Source organism: Phascolarctos cinereus, unplaced genomic scaffold (genome assembly GCF_003287225.1).
Source record: "Phascolarctos cinereus isolate Bilbo 61053 unplaced genomic scaffold, phaCin_HiC Scaffold_1;HRSCAF=81, whole genome shotgun sequence".
Taxonomy (NCBI): Eukaryota; Metazoa; Chordata; class Mammalia; order Diprotodontia; family Phascolarctidae; genus Phascolarctos; species Phascolarctos cinereus.
Window position 1 is genome coordinate 197746165 of NW_027555514.1, and position 21554 is coordinate 197767718.

Sequence of the window (21554 nt, forward strand, 5' to 3'; positions counted from 1 at the left end):
ATGGCTTCCCATTACCTCTACAAACTTTTCTGTTTGACATTTAAAACTCTTTACAACATTTGAAAACTTTATTACATACTACTCTCCTCTGGACACTCTATGGTCAGCCAAATTGGCCTTCTGCACATTTCTCAAACATGACACTCTATCTCCCAGTTCTGCCTTTGCACTGGCTGGCTCTCCCCCACCCCTGGAATGCATTCCCATCCTCATTATCACACTGGAATCCTTGGTTCCCTTCAAGACTCAATTAAATTGCCCCCTTTTGTACGATGCTTTAAATGCCTTCTCCCCACCCTTCACCAAGGTTAATGTGCATCTCTTCCTTATGTACTAGTATAGGTGCATGTTGTTCTCCCCATTAGAATGTAAGCCCCTGGAGGGTAGGGGCTGTTTTATTTTTGTCTTTGTTTCCTCAGAGCCTAACACATTTAATAAATGTCTGATTGACTGTATACTCCTCTCTTTCAAAAACCAGGGATATTTGAAGGTGTTGCCAATGCTAAAATTACTTATTTTTCAATTTTCCCTGTTCTCTCCAGCCTAAGAATATAAAACAAAACAAAACAAAACCAACTGTCAGACAAAACAACATGGCCCCAAACCTTCTTCCTTCCATCCCATTTTAAGTGCCATTCTCACAGCTGGTTCCCCACAAAAGGCAGAAGTAACAACTGATGGGGTATTTATTGTTGGGATACTTCGTACAGGCAAGGAAACATCTCACTGATTTTACTGACATTTAGCTTTTTCAGGAAGGTTAATTCTTTTAAAGGCCAGTAAGTAGGACTTAAAAGTCATAATTACAGGTGCCTCATAAAAATGACAAATTTGGGGTAGAGGAGGGAATTTCTTGGGCACTTCTTTTGACATAGGATTTATGTTCAGATAGATTTCACCACTTCATTGTTTTGTCTCTACAGAGGCTAAGTAGTCTTATCTTCCTGGACTTAGAATCTTAGGATGTACCTTCTTTTTCAATCATTCTAGCTGTTTCATTGGGGAGGAGAATCCATGGTTCCCTAAAAGCCACCAAAGCCACACTGAGGAATGTGATGGAGTCATAGAAGCCCAACTGATTTTCAAAGGATGTGGCCAATGATCCCTGATCGTCTTTTACCAGACTGGAGAAGTAAAAGACCAGGTAAGAAACAGAACTTGGCCCTCTTACATCAAGCAGCTAAGTCAACAGTATTGGCCATGAGCCCATTGCTCTAAAGACTTATTTGAGAGAGTTTATGTAAATGCTTATGAACTAGGAAAATAATACCACCATTGCTGTAGAAAAATAGACTGGGGAGCACAGGAGATCATTAGATAAGCTTTCCCAATCAGGCAAAATCTAGTTTACCAGATGACTGGGCTGGTCTCCTGATTCTTGATCAAATTTTCCTGTTTGAAATTTATAATATGGAAGTTTCTCTTACAGTGTTAGGAGGAAGAAGACTTTAAAATCTCCTGAGGATACCTTCAAAGAAACAATTCAGTCACATATGTCAAAGATGAATAAGCAAATGGTAGATAACATTGCAACAGCAGCTAATGTTGAAGGATACAGCTTGGGCAAAGGGGGTGGAGTGCTGAATTGGAGTTAGGATGGAGAGCAAGGTGCCAGAAGCTGCCACACCAATCAATGAGCTATATATAGTGAAAGCCAGAAATCGCTAATCTTTAGTCATGTATCCTAAGACTTCAGCCTTGTCAAATCATCCAGAGATGCAAGTGGCTAGTGGCTTATACGCATAGCAGCAATGTTCTTTATATCTGAACTAGACAGCAGATGAAAATTCTTCTCTTGATTTAATGCTTTGAACAACCTGGACTCCCAACTTTTTCCCTCTACTACCAGTAAGAAAGATGGGGGAGGGCAGGTCATAAAGGCAGTAGGAAATAGAAATTCTGTTATTCCTTATCCCATAAGAGCCCTTAATCTCAGATGGACAGTTGACCTCATCAACCTCATACTGAAATGAAGTTTGTAAAATGAGCTGATATTTCTAGTTATAGCTTTTATTAGGTGGCTCACTTCCTCTGGTTTCAGTTAAACAATATACACCATTCCGGCTCTTTTTCAATCTTTTTTTTTTTCCTTTTTCAATGTTGTAGCTATCATTTCACTCCATAAAAAATTTTGAATGTTTCTTCCTGTTTCCTCTTCTGGGAGTCCTCAGTGGTTTTGTGGAATTCTTCTAAATTCCTTTGCTCTTATACCTTAATCATTCTACAGACTTTAGTTGAAACCCCAATGCTAAAAATATATTTCTTCACTGTCCTGGCACATACTCAAATCCCCACACCCGACTGTTTGACCTGTATCCTACTTACAACATCACTTTTCGTTGGGTCTGCCCTGCAAGGGTTAAGATGAATATCTGGTTCATGCAAGAATGGCTGTCTGAGCAAGGCATGCAATGCCCACTCCCTCCCTCCCTCCCACCCTATTCTGAGCATGCAGGAGCAACAGGGCCAGAATTCTGTTAAGATACCAGCTGAATTGCTGAGCTTAAGGAGCGGTTATTGTGAATTGGTATAGAAGAAACATCACCAGACTACCTCCAGAGACCGTCTCCAGCCAGGCCTGCACTGCTGCGTGGCGTATGGAAGGAAGGTCAGGCACTGAATTTAAAACAAATGATAAATGCAACATTACATACTGGTATGCACTTCTAATACTGAGGAGTAAGGTGATTCCAAGCAACCAAGACCAGAAGTGAACCACGGAAGGTATTAGAAGATTGAGAACCAGAGTAGAAACTCACCCGGGGTAGCACATTCAGGGCCATGTTCACAACATGTGGTGAAAGGGAGAAGAGCAACTGGCAAAGTCCATATGAATACAAGGCCAAAGAGACATCCCATTCTAAAAGACTAGGTTTTAAAGTCCGAGGCTTTGGTGGTGATAGCCACCAACTTTTTGGGAAGTACGGTCGGGTGGGTAGGTGGGTCTTGAGAAAGGCATTTGAGAAGTGACTGAGAAAACCTCTCAAATATTACCTCTCTCTGTTCCCCTCTCCCTACATATTAAGACAAGGCATGGAAGAAATATAATAATAACTCATGTTCCACACACACACACACACACACACACACACACACACACACACACACACGTACACACAAGGTAGCTTCCAGCTTCTCCTGGCAAACGTTCATTGCCAAACTCAGAAGCAACTACAAACCACTTCCGCTGCTCTGGCTGAGCGCCCATTTAGTCTGGTAGCCTCCTGAAAACCTTACAGAGAAGGTCCCTGAAGCACAACTAGTGCAAGAACTTGGCAGGGACTTGATTCATTACTCAGAGATCGCACACAGCCATGCTTTATCATGTATACTTTGGTACACTAATGTGGGGGTGTGGAAAAGGGAGGAAACTGCTTGCCCAGGCAAATCCCATCCTCTCCCACCTTCTCCAGTAGATTGCTCCCCCATCATCCCCACTTTCTCTCCAATCTTCAATATCTCCCTATCTTCTGGCTCCTCTCCTGCTATTTATTCCTATCCCTAAACAACCCTCAATAGAACCTGCCATGCTCACCAGTTATCATTCAACAACATCTCTCCTATTCTCAGCTAAACTTGAAAAAGTTTATAATAGAAGCCCCCACTTTCTTCAGTCATCCTCTTTTAAATCTCTTGAAATCTGGCTTCTGACTTTATCATTCAACTGAAACTGCGGTCTACCAAGTTACCAAGGATTAATTCTTAATTAGGAGATCTTTATTGATCTCTCTGGCAGCAAGTGGATAGCGCTCTGGGCCTGGAGTCAAGGGTAACTAAGTTCAAATCTGGCCTCAGACACTTACTAGCTGTATGACCCTGGGCAAATTACTTAACCTCTGTTTGCCTCAGTTTCCTTAACTGTAAAATGGAGGTAATAGTAGCACCTACTTTCCAGGGTTGTTATGAGGATCAAATGAGATAATATTTGTAAAAAAAAAATACTTAGCACAGTGCCTGACACATGGTAGGCACTTTAAATGCTTATACCCTTCCACACTCACTCCTCCTCTGGAGCATTTGACACTACTGACCACCTTCTTTTCCAGGATACTATCTCCTCTCTGGGTTTTTGTAACTCTTTTTCTAACTGTGGGTGTCCCCCAAGGCTCTTTTGACCCCTCCTCTCTTTTCTCTCTATACTTTCTCAGTTGGTGACCTCATGGGTTTAATTATTATCCCTCTGCAGATAATTCCCAGATCTATTTATTCTCTTCTGAGGTCCAGTCTTTCTTTCTTTCTTGTTTTTTTTGGGTGAGGCAATGGGGTTAAGTGACTTGCCCAGTGTCACACAGCTAGTAAGTGTCAAGCTGGATGAGGCCGGATTTGAACTCAGGTCCTCCTGACTCCAAGGCCAGAGCTCTACCCACTGTACCACTCAGCTGTCCCTGAGTCTTTCTTCTCCAGTTGTCTATTAGACACCTTGAAGTAGATGTCCTGCAGGCTTCTCAAAGTAAACACGCCCCAAAGTGAACTCAGTGTCTTTCCTACCCTCTTCCAAATTTCCTTCTTATTTTTAAGGCACTTCTGATCATTCCAGTCACGCAGGTTCACCCTAGGTTCTTATCCTTTTGCAGGCACCACATATCCAATAAGATACCAAATCTTGTAACTGATTCCTCTATGGCATCTCTTCCATATGCCCCTTTCTTGTCACTTGCACAGTCCCCATCCTAATTCAGGCCCTCCTCACCCAAATTATTGCACGTTTTCTAACTGGTCTCCCTGATTCAAGTCTTCCTCGATTCCAATTGTCCACACAGTGGCCAGTGATTTTCCTAAAGCGCAAGTCACAACATTCCACCCCCCTAATCAATAAACTCAAGTGGCTTCTTCTTACCTCCAGGAAGAAATATAAAATCTTTTGTTTGGCATTTAAGGCTCTTCAAAACCTGAACCCTCCTATCTTTCCAATCTTCTAATATTCTACTCCTCTTCATGAACTCTACAATATTGCCCTGCTTAGGTTCCTTGCACTGAACACCCTGTCTCATATTGCTGTGCCTCTGCATTAGCTATTCCTCATGCCTAGAATGCTCTTTCTCTCAACCTCTGAGTCTTAGAATCCTTGGCTTTCTTGAAGACTCAACTCAAGAGCCACTTCTTCTAGGAGGCCTTTACTAGGCCCCCCAGCTGCCAGCGCCCTCCTTTCTAAGGTAACCTTTCATACATTTTTGTATTTATCGTGTATGTTCTGATTTATAGATGTGTTCTTTCCCATTAGAATGTAAGCTCCCTGAGGTTAGGGACTATTTGTATTTTCTTTGTACCCACAGTCCCTGGCATATAGTAAATAATAAATAAATGCTTATTGATCGATTATTTGATTGATATTATGGATCTGGGCTAAAGCTGTGCTAAACTACCACACCTCAAATTATATTATAGAGCAGCTATCATCAAAACCATTTGGGATTGGTCAAAAAAATAGGAAGTAGGTTGATGGAAAGACTAGGAAAGGAAAAATCAGAAACAACAGAAATCAATAACTCAATGTTCAACAAAGCAGGAACCATAAGCTGCTAAGGAAAGAACTCCCTATCTGATAAAATTGCTGGGAAAATTGAAAAGAAATAGCTAAGGGTAGGAGACATATTCTTAACCAAACAAGGATTAAAAACAAATGCAAAAGATAAATAATTCTGATTACACGAAACTGAAAAACTTCTGCACGAACAGAATTAGTCAACCTAGGATAAAAAGGAAAGTAAAAGAATGGGAAAAAAAAACCTGTCAAATTTTTCAGATAAGTGTTTGGTATCCAAGATACATAGAAAAGTCACACACACACACACACACACACACACACACACACACACACACGTTATGTACACAGATATAGGTACATATACACATTCACACACAAATAAATAATAAGAACAAAAAGCCATTTCAATAGACAAGTCATGAAAGCATATGAAGAAACAGTTCTCAAAAGAAGGACTGCAAATTATTAATAACCACAGGAAAGGATACTCCAAATTACTAATACTAAGAGAAATACATCACTTCATATCTAGCAAATAGGCAAAGATGACAAAAAAAGATGGGGTGTCAATACTGAAGGGCTTATGAGAAGATGGTGAATTGCTGGTGGAACTATGAATCAGCACACTATTTTGGAAAGAAATGTGTAATTATGCAAATTAAAGTGAGTAAAAATGTCCATGTCCTTTGATCCAGAGATTCCACTATCAGGCTTATACCCCAAGGAATTTATCGAAAAAGAACAAAGTCCACACACACACACACACACATACACACACACACACACACAAAACACACACACATATATGTAAACATATATGTTATATAAACATATACAATACATATATATGTAAATATATGTATATTTATAGCTGTACTTTTTGTGGTAGCAAAGAATTAGAAACAAAGTAGGCTAAAAACTAGCACTATAATAAATATATGTTGACCTAACGAACTATGGTACATGAATTATTATTGCGCTTTAGAAATGATGAATACAGAGAAGCATGGAAAGATCTACATGAATGGATCCAGAACAAAGTAAGTAAAGGCAAGAAAACTATGTACAATGACTACAACATGGTAAATGGAAAAGACAACCACAAAAGTGAATGATACAAAATTATAAAGAACAAGCATGGCCCCCCAAAAGAGACATGAGAATACAAGCCTAACCCATTCCTTTGCAGAGGGACAGGAATCCATGGCTGTGGTACCTGGCATATATTTTCAGATTTTTTTCAATCTATTAACTAGTTTGTTGATTTCTCTTCCTTTTTCTTTCTGTACCTTAAATATATTATTTGCTATATGGGATAGCTCTCTGGGAAGGGAGAGGGATACTGGGAAAAATTCTAGAGAAGTGAAAAAGAGAATAAATAAATAAAAGTGTATTTTAAAAATACAGGCTAGATTGCAGAGGGAACTGATAAGGACAGATATTGAAATCTTCAATAACTTTCATTTTTTTTTCTTTTACAGTTTCCTTAAGAACAACTTGGAGAAGTGAGGTTACTTGAAAAAAACATATAATACATCCTATGAAAATGGTAAATATTTCCAGAATCCCTTTGGCTTAATTTCTATTCTCTAGAAAACTCCACAATATGTGTCCCTGAGCATGTACAAACTTCATCCTGCACATACAAACTTGAATTTTTGTTCTTGTTTAGTTGTTTTCAGTCATGTCTGACTCTTCGTGACTGCATTTGGGGTTTTCTTGGCAAAGATAACTGGAGTGGTTTGCCATTTCCTTTTCCAACTCATTTGACAGATGAGGAAACTGAGGCAAACAGGGTTAAGTGACTTGCCAAGGTCATACAACTAGTAAGTGTCTGAGGCCAGATTTGAAATCAGGTCTTCCTGACTCCAGACCCAGGACTCTATCCACTGTGCCAGCTAGCTGCTCATAAACTCGCATAGACCAAATGTGTGTATGTATGTGTATAAACACATACACATATTTATTCATATATATACACACACACATATACATTTCATCAATAAAATGCCAGCAGAATTCACAACTATGGAAAGATTGGCTAACCCAATCTATAACGACCACAGGCAAAAAAAAAAACCAAACAATTTCTGATTTTTTAAGAGTAAAGCTTATCTGTTGTTTTGCTTGAAAAAGTCTAGGATCAAAAGACCTTAAACCCTTGGAAAACTTTATATACCTTAGAAAAGAATCTAAGAGCAAACACCATATCTAACATTAGGAAAATGGTTTGGGGCAGCTAGGTTGGCACAGTGGATAGAGCTCTGGCACTGGAGTCAGGAGGACCTGAGTTCAAATCTTGCCTTAGATACTTGACACTTACTAGCTGTGTGACCCTAGGCAAGTCACTTAACCCCAAATGCCTCACAAAAAAGTCAAAAAAAAAAAAAAGAAGAAGAAGAAGACAGCCAAATTTGGGGCAATTAGGTGGCGCAATACATACAACACCAGCCCTGGAGTCAGGAGGACGTTAGTTCAAATCCGGCCTCTGACACATAATACTCATTAGCTGCGTGACTCTGGGCAAGTCACTTAACCCCAATTGCCTCACCAAAAAAAAAAAAGAATTAAAATAAAATAAAACAAAATGTTTTGTTGGCCTTGCTTTTAAGTTATTAGATGGGTTTTCCCCAAAGCAGGAAGTCCTCTACACAAGGAAGCTGTTCAGAAGTGTTCAGATGGTACACAAAGGATCTTAGCCCTCAGTGCAGTTACCTCTGGAACTGGAGGACTTGGAGGTAGACACCATTTTATCCTCCTCCTCTTTTTCACGAATGTGTGTCCAATGTACATCTGCCTGGATCTCCAGAGGATCGACTAGATTTACAATCTGCTGTAGCTTCAGATTCCCAGCTGGCATAGCAAGGACAGGGTAGAAGGGATATGGGAGGTGGGAGGCAGGAAAGGTTGGGAGAAAGTAAGGAAGGGGAAAGCAAAACTCAGGGAAGAAGAACAAGGACAAACCATCACAAGAAGGGAAACAGACAAAGAAAAGAAAAATTACAATATCTGTTAATGTAGCGTACAGAAGTGAGATTTGAAAATATGTAGACAAGCACACAAACTCTCCCACTATTCACCCAATTGCATTTTGTAATTTAGTAATTTTCAAGAATTGAAAATTCAATGTTGTTTAGGTGGCCAATTTAAGTAATGCCTCTGTGGAGGCATATTAGTTTCCTGAGAAGGAAAAAGAACCATGAAAATGTTTTCTTTATCTGGGATGGCAGTTTGATATACCAATTTCTCTCTTAGTTCACCTGCTCAGAATCAAACCCAGGACTTTGAAGAGACCAGCTTTCAAAAGAAGGTCTCCATATACTTAGCTGCAATGCCTTAGCACAGAATATCAGAATATCAGCAGCCCTGTGACTTCCCATAAGATACCCCGGATCTTCCTGAAGCAGGGTACTTACAGTACCATTTGCCAAGCCATGGGGCAAGTCTGATATCTTACTCTTGTATTTTAGAAGGCCAACCAAATGGGTGGGATGAAGGTATGCCGCTTTGCAACAAACCTGCCAATACATACGTTGGCAGCATTTGCTTTTTTCACTTAGGACTCATGTTGGAATGAGAAGCTCTCCTTTTATATACCTGTCCCAGGCTGCATGCTGCACCATTTGGCAAGGAAAGGGACATCACTGCAAAGGGAGGTTTGGAAAGAGTGGGGAGATGCCTCATAAACAGCTGAAGCTTTGATAACTCATGAGTGGAAGGAAATGAGGCAATGAGACAAATTCTCATCTACTTTCTCTACAATCAAATTTCTTCCTTGAAACCAACTGTGGTGACCTTTGCTACCAAAGGTCCTGGTTCAAGGCAATACAAGAGCTTGCAGGCAATAGCAAAAGCATATCCATGCAGCTCGCCACTGCATGGGCTCCCCATGATTAGTGTACATATCATGCCACATAGCCGAGTTAAAATATCAGGGACAGTAAGTAACCGAAGTGGGATATTGGGGAAGGTTCAAGGAGAGCAGGTACCACCTGACTGCAAGTACTTTTATGCACTAGGTAGAAGACTGCCCCTATGGACAATGGCAACCATGCCTCACTGCTTCCCCTCGCAATCCAACTGGCTGACCCGGATATGGTTTCAGTCCTTATGGCTTCACTCTGGTTTACAAGTGAATTGTGATCTCTGATAAGCTCTTCCGTTCCAGCTGTCCTTCCCTATGGACCCTCAGTCTGTTTCTAAGTTGTTTTCTTTTAGGAGCCTGAATCATCTTGGTAAGACACGAGCTGAGATGTTGTCTGATTGCCTAAGATATGCTAGGAAGTAGAGAAGGCAAGCCGGGTGAAAGAAAAAATGCTGAATCCTATCCTCTCCTAAGCAGAATAGGGAAGACAATTACATTTCTCACTGTTAACACTTTATTTTTTGCTGCCAATTATATCCCTGAAGTCTTTAAAAGTTCAACATACTATGAATACTATTTCTTTTTTTTAAACAGGAAAGTGGAAGCATTTTGGGGTGAAAAGTGCCAAAGTATATCTAGTGGTTGCACAAGGCATTTTGTGTCACCTTCAAGAGGTGCCCAAATGACCCAAATATATATATTTGTCATTAAGCTTGCTGATCTGAGGGTAAATTAGTCAGGAAAGGATGTCTACCTTGAATTTAACAGGAAACTTTGGGTCAGGGTATAGAATTGGAATAATCAGCTTGCCACAGGGTCATTTCTGGAATTCTTTTCCAACCCATGTTTTTCCATACATGCCCTACGGCATGATCCTGAGGTTCCAAGGAGTCCTGGTGCCAGGGACAGGGAGCAGGGTGGTCGGGCATGGGCCAGGGACAGTCTATATAATTACGTTAAAAATGTCTTTTCATGTGGGACCTGCTCGTTAGGGCAATTTCTGGGCAGTTATGAGGGAAGGATGGGGAGTAGATGGGCAGGGGCAAAGCGGGTACCTTTCAATGTACCCGGGTCCTCTTCACTTGAGTTATGCTGAAGCCAGTGGCTTTGCTGGAGCTCTTTGTTCCAGGGGCAATACTCTCCCTCTACAGCAGGGGGAGCCAAACATCAAGCATAAAGACAGGCATAAGGATAAATGGAGAGAGGATCGGGAGAAAAGAGGAGAGACAGAAGTTATCCTTAGCTCAGAGACAAATAAGACTTCCTTGTCAATGTCTACATATTCAAATAAGTCCACTGTTTGAAAGAGAAATTCCACTGTCCAGTCAAGAAGTCTTGTTTCCAGGCACTTCAAGAATTTGGCCAAGTTTGATGGTAAGGGGCTGCAAAGAAGAGCCCCTCCCCCCCAAGCCCACCTCTTGTATTCCTGTCTTGCAATGGTCCCGGGTTCAGGGGATCCAGCTTCTGAGCGGAAGGCAAGAGCAAACAGTGCCCTAAACCGCACAAAAGTGAACTAGTCTATAGCCATCATCAGACCAAGATTATGAAGGCAACAGTGATGTCATATTTACCTAGCATTGCTCTTCTGAACATGCTACAGATATGATCTCTCCTATTCTGTCAGACCAGAAGTAGATTCAAGTATTATGCCGACTGCTGTCTGAGGCATAAGGGGCAGTACGTAGGAAGGAGAGCCCAAGGCATCTGACACTCCCCAGGGCTCCAGTCTACTTCTCCTAACTCGTTGCATCTTCTCATGCCATCAGTTAATCTTCATAGACAAGAAGAAAAAGATGCAGATTACTGTGGCATCCACATCCTGAAAGAGTAGACAGCTGCTACTTTGGAACAACAGTGTCTGTATACAGACAGGGAAAAGCATAAATATTAGTAGGTCCAAGAATGAAGAAGGGAGGTTGATCAGGTCACCGGACTAGAAGCTCTTATACTTCTTCCCTAAACCCTCAGATTCAGGAAGCGAATGTGTTCTCTGCTTCTATTTTCTCCTGCTCATCCTCTACCTCATCAGCATCCTGTATCACAGCAAATTTCTATTCACTGATAGTTAGCTTCTTTGGAAGATAAGCTGGGTATCCCAACAGTCTTAATGTGTTTTAAGCTTTAACAGCTTAACTGCTTTAGACTTTTTGGGCACACTGTATGTATGAAATGCTTTGCCTCTGTTGAGCCAGAAGTAACAGGCTCCAGTTTAAAACAGTAGCAAAGCACTCTTGATTCCAGGAAGAAGCAGATAAGCATGATATGCAGCATATTAATCTAGTGCCAACTTTTAGGGGGCTGTTAAAAATTTGGTCTGGTGCTGTAATTGAAAACTGGGAGGTGTCAGTGCAGAAGAAGCCAAAACACTTGCTCCCTCCAATCTACACACCTCTAGAATGATATCATTAATCTAAGTTTACACAGCATCTTCCTTTGGTGGAATTCCAAGAGCAATACCTCATTTCTGTTTACCACATTTCATTTCTGTGAGGTAGAAGTGGTAGTGGGAGGCAAGGATTATGATCTCCTTTCTATACACAGGAAAATTAAGAGAGAGAGAAGTTAAGTAACAGTAAAGGAGAGTCAAAGTCAAGTTACGACACCAGAAATCCAAGATAAAAATTGTTTCTAGACTAGAGTTGGCTTTCAGGACTCCAGCTCCTACTTATTTTCCTCTTTTAGGAGGACATGGACTTTCTCTCTTGCTTTGGTAAGAGAAAAGTTGGGTAGGAAAAGGAAAAGGACTTCTTTGCAAGGTTTGGGGAAATATGAAAAAGTCTAGCAATTGAGTTTGGGAATAAGAAATTTGGGAAGATTTGAAAAGAAACTGAGGGAGGAGAAGGAGAAGGAGAAGAAACAGAGCTAGCACTGAGAGGGAAAAGGGAGGATCTGAGAACAAAAAGAATCAGTCAGAGCATAAGGGGAAAAAATGGAAGGGCAAGAAGAAGATTTGAGGAAGAAAAGGAAAGAGGTTAACAAAACAAGGCAAAGCCAGTTGGGTATAGCTAGTACTCAAAATGCTAACGAAATGAAAAAAGAGCTAACTCATAGAGGAAAGTGACAGCTCCAAAGTCTAAGGTCTCACAGAGCGGGATGGCCACTTAGGTTTTCTAGGAGAGCCACTACTTAGATTTTCAAAGGAGTGAGAAACCAGGGAGCGAATGCATTGATCCACAAAGAATGCTTTATATTTATATTTTCACAAAAGTGAAGTGACTGTTTAATCTTTGCATAAGCTATAGGCTGTTTTTTGCCTTAGAAGCAAAGATAAAGAGTCCTAAGGAATACTTTTCAATTCTATTAGTTATCAGGGAGAAGGAATTATTTCTTTTAAAAAAGGAGAGGGGTGGGGCAGCTAGGTGGTGCAGTAGATAGAGCACTGGCCCTGGATTCAGGAGGACCTGAGTTCAAATCCAGCCTCAGACACTTAACACTTACTAGTTGTGTGCCCCTGGGCAAGTCACTTAACCCCAATTGCCTTAAAAAAAAAAGGAGAGGGGGAGAAAAAGTTCAAAGTCAAAACAGTCAAAACAGAGAAGAAAAAGGATCTAAAGTACTGACTAGTGTCAAGATGCTGGTGGGTAAAGAAGATGATGCAGAGAAAGGGAAGATGGCTCCTCTGAGAGGACATAGCTGCTTGCTTGTCAAGAAACTGTAGTATGGTTCTTCAGGTATCACCAGGTGAGAGATCATCCAATCAGAATCAAAGAAAGGAGGGACAAATAGTGGTAGATGGGGACTGAAGAGGGTAACTTTTGATGGGATAATCACCATAGAAAGGTCTGCTATCTCCTAGGGACCTTCTCAGGGTTTGTCAAAACAGAAAACTAACTTCAAAATTTATGTGGTCCCAAATAATATTGCAAGAAGGAATCTAAAAAGCACTGCTGAAAATTACAAAGTCCTGGGTAATAAACTGAAGACTTTAAGGGCACAGGTGGCATTTTCATCACTCTTGCTAATCAGAGGCAAGGGCTCCAGAAGAGAAAAGCAGGCTTGGAAAGCGAACTGCTACTTACACAGATGTTACTAGAGAGAAGGATTTGTATTTCTGGACCACAGCTTACAGCATAAGGGTGACATGTTCCTGGCCAGAGATAGAGAAGGGCAGAAATTGTCTATGTACATATGTCAACCAAATCAGATACCACAGGAGTGACAATATAGGAGGAAGACTAGCAGTACAAACACCCAGAAATTCAAAGGAGACAAAGTCCAAGAAAGTATGCAGAAACATAACCCATGGCCTTGGAAAATGTGTAAAGTATGGGTAATGAACAAGTTTGAATACTTTGATACTGAGTAAAAGTATAAAAAGAAATATCCCTTTTAAAAATCAATCTTGTGTCAGTCCAATCAACAATGGTGACTTTGAGCTGAAAAGATCTGATCCTATGCTTTTAGATCACAACAACCTCTAGGAAATGAACCAGGTTACCCCAGACAAGGTTGGATTATCTGCTGCTTTTAAAGTAGATTTCTTTAACCAAAAGGGAAAAGAAGAACAAAGAAAATTACTTAGGGTTATGATTAGACACAGTTTTACTAACCTTCACTAGATTCTTCTTCTTCGTCATCGTCCTCCTCCTCCTCGTCCTCTTCTTCTTCCTCCTCTTCTTCGCTCCCAGGTTCATGGTCTTTCGAGGCTTCCAGCTCCCCCTCACTCTTCCCTTTTAGAAGAGCATGGATGCGCACAGCTTCCTTCCAAGGTACACCTCCCAGGTCTGAAGGGGGAAGATGGGATTCCTCCTCTTCTTCCTCTTCATCTTCCTCCTCCATCTCAGACTCTGAACTGCTACAGAGAAGCCAAGAGAGAAGAAACAACCAAAGTGAAGAAACAGCAAATAGCTCTCCAGGGGAAGAGTTTATATCCAGGGGGTGGAAGGGCAGCTAGGTGGCACAGTGGATAGAGCTCTGGCCTTGGAGTCAGTAGAACCTGAGTTCAAATCCAGCCTCAGATACTTGACAACTTACTAGCTGTGTGACCCTGGGCAAATCACTTAATCCCAATGGCCTCACCAAAAATAAGTGGGGGTGGGGAAAACATGTCAGAATGATTTCCTTTTTTTCAAAGAGACGGGGCAGTAGCAAGGTGGCAAAGCCTTTACAGAGAACCCTTGAAGGGAAAGAGAAGAACCAGGTATGCTCCTCTTTTCAGAAGGAAGCTGTGAAGGTGGTCAGCTCCCTTCCCTACTGGACATTAACACAGATAGGAAGCTTTGTGAAGAGAATGAGTGTAAAGAAACAGACACATCATGGCAAAGGTTTGAGGTACGTGTATGTGGCAGCTATACATCTTCACACTCATGCAAATTGGATTAGTAAAAGGACTAGCAGTAAATCATACAACACAATTAGGATTTATTGGGATGAAGTTTATAAACAAGCAGAAACAGGCAAATTGTTATTTTCCACGAACTATTTTTGGATGTAAACTCATCATCTTGGGAGTATCGGAAATGTGGATCTTCCCTTCTCATGACACTTTGTGGGTTCTTAGTTTCAGTCGATCTAGTATCTTAGGGTCCTAATCTCGGTGTTTTCTTCAGTGCCTTACCCTCTCTCACCCCACGTGGGCAATCACAATATCTTTCACATCTAACTCCTTTTCTTCTTTCAGAAGTATGGATAGAGAGCTGGGCCTGGAGTCAGGAAGACCTGAATTCAAATCCAACCTCAGACACTTACTAGCGGTGAGACTCTGGGAAAGTTACTTAACTTCTGCATGTCTCAGTTTCCTTAACTATAAAATGGGGATACTAGTAGCAACCTATCTCCCAAGGTTGCGGTGAGGATTAAATGAGATAATATTTGTAAGGCACCGAGCACAATGCCTGACACATAGTAGGTGCTTAAGAAATGCTTGCTGGGGGCAGCTAGGTGGCGCAGTGGATAGAGTACTGGCCCTGAAGTCAGGAGGACCTGAGTTCAAATCCAGCCTCAGATCAAACACTTGATACTTACTGGCTGTGTGACCCTGGGCAAGTCACTGAACCCCAACTGCACCCCTCCCCCCAAATGCTTGCTTGCTTCCTTCCTTCTATTACACACCATAGTTCAGGACTTCATCACCTTTTGACTAGATTATTACAACATCCTCCTAACTGGTCTCTCTGATTCAGCTCTCACTATTCCAGTCTATTCTACAAACTGCTATCAAAATAATTTTCCTTAAGTGCAGATCTGACCATATCAATAACTTTCTCAACCAACTTCAGTGGTTCTATTTAAAGCCCTACACAAGTTGGCCCTAACCTATATTTCCAGGCTCATTAGACTTATCAATCTGTCTCTCTGTGATCACATTCTGAGATCCAGCCAAGATGCCTTTCTTTCTGTTCCTCACTCACAATACTCCATCACCTATCTCCATGTCTGCACACCTGGACTACACTCTTCTACCTCCATCTCAGAGAGTCCCCTCTCTTCTGTTATTCAGACACAATCTTTTGCTCCATCCTGTGTGTGCACAATGACCAGTGATGATCACAAATGCGGAATATACTGTATGGTGGAAAAAATAAAGGAAAGATTGTCAGAGCCAAACTGAGACCTTCACAGTGGGATGAGCTGGTAAAAGAAAGGAGGAAGAGAGGAAAGGATGGGAGAAAATTCACAAAGAGAAGCAAGGCAACAGAGCCAGAAAAGGCACCATAATAAAAATAAACTTGGCTAATCTTACTGGAAAAGTACAGAGCGCGTGGCCTATGGGAAATAAATGGAAACTAACATTCCAACACCTGGTGTTATAGCCCTATAGACAACTTCTGTTCTTAGTCCATGTTGCTGTTCAGAGCTTGGAAAAATAACTACAAGCAGTACTTATTAGAGTAGAGCTAGTTTTACATGATACATTCAGGACAGAAGCATGCATCCCTATTCTCTAAAAGAATGTGCATGCTGACTCCTCTGAATGTAAGCTACTTGTGGGTAGAAGGGTTTAATCTCTGCTTTTGTATCCCCAGTGCCTGCACACAGCAGGTACGTAATAAATACCCTGATTAACTGTTCAGCCGTATTTCAAAAAAAGTTTGTTTTTTCTTTTATGGGAGTAGCAGTGTTGAAGGTAGAATTGGAATGAAATCCAAGCTACCTTCAAACTTGTGGAATGTTCCTGCCCTGAGAAAAACAAATTCCTTCCACCCCCTCAGCCCAAATGGTAGGGAATTACCCCTCCCCCCCACTCTGCTTCATGGTCTATTAACTCTGAAATAGAATTCTTTAGGGAGGCTTTGAAATGACTACATACATGACCCCAAATAAGAAATGTGTGCCTACTCAGGCTGGAAGACACGTGTCTTTCAAAGTTAAGTTAGGGATGCTGGGCAATAACGTACTGAAGGTGCGTGGCTTAGTACAATATTTCAGTGCTAGGCATGCCAAGGGTGTTAACATCAGCTTTACTTATATGAAGGTACCAGGTGGAGTCAGTCAATAACCATTTATTGTTGTTCAGTTTTTTTTTCAGTTATGTCTGACTCATCATGACCCCACTTGGGGTTTTCTTGGCAAAGATAACCGTCATTTCCTTCTCCAGCTCATTTTGCAGATCACGAAAAGGGAGCCAACAAGGTTAAGTGACTTTTCCAGGGTCACACAGCTAGTTAATAAGTGTCTGAGGCTGGATTTGAACCCACGTCTTCCTGACTCCAGGCCCAGCACTCTATGCACTATGGCACCACTTAGCATTCAATGAAAAGTTTAATATGTCATTGTGTGCCAGGCACCATGCTTAGTGCTGGGGATACAGAGAAAGGTGAAAACTTTCCTGTCCTCAAAGAATCCATGTTCAAAAGAGGAAGACCACACACAAACAATTGTGTACACACAAGATATATACAGAGTAGATGAAACTGAAAGTGAAGGTGGTATAATTAGAATGCCCAAGCTTAGACTCAGAGAAGAATTGAGAAAATACATGCATCTATCTCCCTCTCCTTTTTTGCAGAGGTGGAGGACTATGGGTGTGTTATGTTACATATACGATGATTGACGGTAGTTATGATGGTTGTTTTTTTAACTGCTTTCTCTTCTCCTCCCATCTCCCTACAGATAGCTTGGAGGGTAGAGGATGGGAAGCAATTGATTTGGAAATGAAGGTGACATAAAGTCAAGATATTAATGAAAATAAAATTTAAAAAGAATTTGAGACTGGGTCAGAAGCCATGTCTCATACTCTAAGCCTGTATTTTATCTACTATACCACAGTACATAATATTAATAATCATTAACATTAATGCTTTTTATTTTTTCAAAGGAGTTCAATGCCTTTGACAAATCAACTCTTTCTTCCTCACGAGATCCTACATGTGTAGAAGAAAAGCATTCCTGTTCACAGATGGAGTACAACAGAATAGAGATTTGCTTGGTTTCATATTACCAATCTGCGGCAGAAATAGGGGTAAAAAGATGAAGAGATGGTTATAACATCCAGAGATGGGGGAAAGTGGGAGGGGCAGCTAGGAGGTGCAGTGGACACAGCACTGGCCCTCGAGTCAGGATTCAAATCCGGGCTCAGACCAAATGGACACTTACTAGCTGTGTGACCCTGGGCAAGTCACTTAGCCCCAACTACTTAAAAATTAAAGAAAAAAAAAGAGAGAGAAAGTGGGGGGCCTTTAGTAATTCTCTATTGTAGATCAATGTTAATTGTAGAAGAGGGAAATGAATCTATAAGAATGACCACAATGAAAATGTTAAAATGTAGGACTAATGATGCTTAATGTTTCCCCAGTTTAGTTTGATTTATATTTATGTATTTTAGTTTTAGTTTATGCAAGTCTAGAAACCAAATAAGCGAACCAAATTCTCTAACAACAACTTTTAAAAAGTTACACTTTTTCTATACTGTCCCTTCCCTTTTCTGTATAAGTAAAAATTCAGGTCTAAAAGCTTGCTTCTGAGAAGCCCTGTTATAGTCTGAGTGTTTTATAAAGACTGAATTTTTCCCTCTTCTCTCCGGGGAACAGAAAGAAAACTGCCAGGTATTGACAGCTGTTTTCTTTCCCCCCTACCCCATCAATAACACCGACTGCTGTGCTATTATTTCCATGCAAGTCCAGTCCATGGAACAGGCTGCGTCCCCTTCACAGGCCTCCTGTGTCACGTAATAGGCACAACGTAAATTCTTTATCTTAGGTTTCACTTTACATTCTGGCCCTTATCTGTGTTGGACTTTGGGTGCCTGATCTTTGAAGAGCCAAGAGGAAGGGTGTGGAAGAAGAAAGGAAGCTGCGGTTTGTCAGTTCTTCCTCTCATAATGTGGCCTGGAATCCTGTGTCCTGGCAGACACACAGTAAAGCAGGAATCCACAAAACGCCCAACAGGGAAAATCGGGGGGGGGAGGGATTATGGGGGATTAAAGAAATACCCCAAACAGTCTAGGACAAATCACCCCTTAGTACTCACACAGAGCTAGAACCACATTTTAGGAGAGGCTGCCAGGATCAGCAGTCTGTCATCAGGAAACTACTATGAAAATCAACAGTCAATTGAAGAGAGGTGTCGTGATGAACCATTGTCGGGATTTGGGCAGATCTGGATTCAAGTTCTGCTTTTAACATACAAAGGCTCCGTGATCCTCAGACAACAAGTCACTTACCCTTCCTATTACCCGGACACTTCTCTAATACTCCAGATGCTGATCTGCACTGGCAGAAGACATTTCCTCCAGGTCTGGTAAAAACAAACCTCAATAGAAATGCTATAGAATCACAGGGATATAAGGGACGTCCTATCAGCTCCTTGCTTTTGGGACAGACACAGTGAGGTCCATTTTGTAAATAACTACTGACTGACCTTTTTCTTTAAAAAACACCCTACCTGCAACCCCTCAACCAGTCAAGATACTCTAGTATCTCGCTTAGGAATGAATTACATTGGGTAGAATTAAGAGAACAGGAAGGATCTTCAACAAACATTTACCTAGGTTGGAAGGATTTGGTACATTCTGGCAATAATAATGTGATGGAAATTATGTTCCATCTCTAGCTTAGTCACTAATGTTCTGGGTAATTAATGACGTTTTGTTTCAACTTTTTGAAAAATAGTATTTGAAAAATAACACATTTTCCAAGCTAACCTCACACCACTGTTCTTTAAAAAAAAAAACCAACCAACTTTTTTATAGATATCTTTTGTTTTTAACATCACATTTTATTAGTTGTTTTTCAGTCATGTCTGACTCTTCGTGACCCTATTTGGGGTTTTCTTGACAAAGATACTGAAGTGGTTTGCCATTGCCTTGTCTAGCTCATTTTACATATGAGGAAACTGAGGTAAACAGGGTTAAGTGACTTGTCCAGGGTCATACAGCTAGTAAGTGTCTGAGGCCGGATTTGAACTTAGGAAGATGAGTCTTCCTGACTGCAGGCTTGGCACTCTATGCACTGCACCACCAAGCTGCCCTAACATCACCTTTACTGCCAAATATATTCCTACCCTCTCCCTTTCCCAGAGAGCCATCCTTTATAACAAAGAAGAAAATAAAAAGCACTTTAGTAAAGGTGACCAACACATCCATTCAGCCCAACAGCAAACGCAATGCTCCATACACACACTGTGCATCCCTCCTTCTACACCCCTTCTGTTCCCTGAAAGGAAGGGAAGAAGGTGCATCCCCCCCCCACCTCTTTCTAGGGGCAATGTTTGATCAGTATAATTACACTACATTTGGTTTTTAACTGTTTTTTTTTCATTCTTTCAATTTCTATTGTTACAATCACTGTGTATATTGTTTCCCTTTTTCTAATCATTACACATTGATTCCAAAGTTTTCTGATACTTTTTACTAATCTACATATTCTTATAGGGCAGTAATATTCCATTAGATTCACACACTCCAATTTGTTTAGATATTCCCCCAATTGATGGGCATACACCGTTTCCATTTTTTTGCCTACTATAAGAAGTGCTGCTACAAATATTGTGATGTTTTGAGGATTTTTCTTTTGGAGCTGATGACTAACAGGGGAACCTCAGGGTCCAAGGATACAGTTGCTTTTCTTAATATAGTTCCAGAATTGCTTTCTAGCATGGTTGAACAGTGAACCAGCTTTTCTCTAACATTGATTATTCACTTCTTTTGTCACCTTTCCTATTTACTGCGTATGAGGAAAAAAAACCCTCAGAGTTGTTTTGATCTAAATTACTCTTATTATTAGCAATCTGGAGCATTCTTTTATATGGATGCTTTTTCATTTGCAATTCTCTTGAGAACTGTCTGGTTGTATTCTTTGACCATTTATCCATTAGGAAATGCCTCTTGGTCTCTTTGTGATTTTTCTTTCAGAGTCGTTCTTTCAGTCATGTCTCACTCTCTGTGACCCTGTTTGGGGTTTTCTTAGCAAAGATACTGGAGTGGTTTGCCATTTCCTTCTCCAGCTCATTTTGCAAATGAGGAAACCGAGGCAACCACGATTAAGTGACTTGCTCGGGATCACACAGCTAGTATGTATCTAAGGTTGAATTTGAACGTAGGTCTTCCTAACTCCAGGCCTGGCGCCCTATCCACTGTGCCACCTTTTCCAATGACAACAAAGGTGAGAATACTAGTGCATGTGCTAGGAGTGTAGGTACAACGTCAAGAGGAACCAAGGAAAAGAGTCTTCCATGGTCTCTTCCAGCTCCATGGACGACCGATTTGAAGGAAAGAGCCATGGAAGGTGAGGAACTCCTGATCTTCTGGCTTAGACTTGGTTAAGCTCTGAATAAGGTCTTAGGGTGAACTTAACTATTTATCCCATAGGGAACAGTGATTTTAAAAAGTGGACTCTGTAAAAAATAAGCCCGGTGGTTCTTTTGTACTCCTCCCAGTGACCAGGTACAGGGCTAGGCACATAGAATCTATTAAACATTTGCTGAGTTCTCAAATTAAATGCTGGTCAGGTCAATGGTTCAGATGCTTAGGTCAGTACAAAGACAGGCAGTGGAAAGGAGCTCAGGGCAGGAGAATGAGCAATAGTTTTGAAGTGAGAAAACCTGGGTTTGAAGATCAACTTTGCTGCTTCCTCATTATGTGAATAGGGGCATAATTCATCTCACCATTCTGTACTTCAGCTTCCTCAGCTTTAAGATAGGGATAATATTTATTTTATCCACTTTACAGGCTTTTTTGAGGATTAAATGAGATACTGCACGTGAAAACCCTTGTAAACAGGAAAATGGGGTCTGTGTGTGTGTGTATGTGTGTGTGTGTGTGTGTGT

At 41.0% G+C, this 21554-nt stretch overlaps 1 protein-coding gene across 15 annotated transcripts in view; it reads right to left on the reverse strand.

Moving 5' to 3' along the window:
* Window positions 1-21554, reverse strand: part of MICAL3 (microtubule associated monooxygenase, calponin and LIM domain containing 3) — a 253077-nt gene that overhangs the window by 56552 nt on the left and 174971 nt on the right. For 7 of the 15 annotated variants that reach the window (XM_021001629.2, XM_021001630.2, XM_021001625.2 and 4 more), the window contains 3 exons: window positions 13901-14145; window positions 10406-10495; window positions 8201-8338 (listed from right to left, as the gene is read on the reverse strand). In XM_021001629.2, the coding sequence (XP_020857288.1) occupies window positions 8201-8338; window positions 10406-10495; window positions 13901-14145 (473 nt within the window). Of the gene's footprint in view, window positions 1-2553; window positions 2617-8200; window positions 8339-10405; window positions 10496-13900; window positions 14146-21554 lie in introns of all 15 variants that reach the window. The other 8 variants (XM_021001631.2, XM_021001640.2, XM_021001644.2 and 5 more) reach the window with 5 other exon arrangements.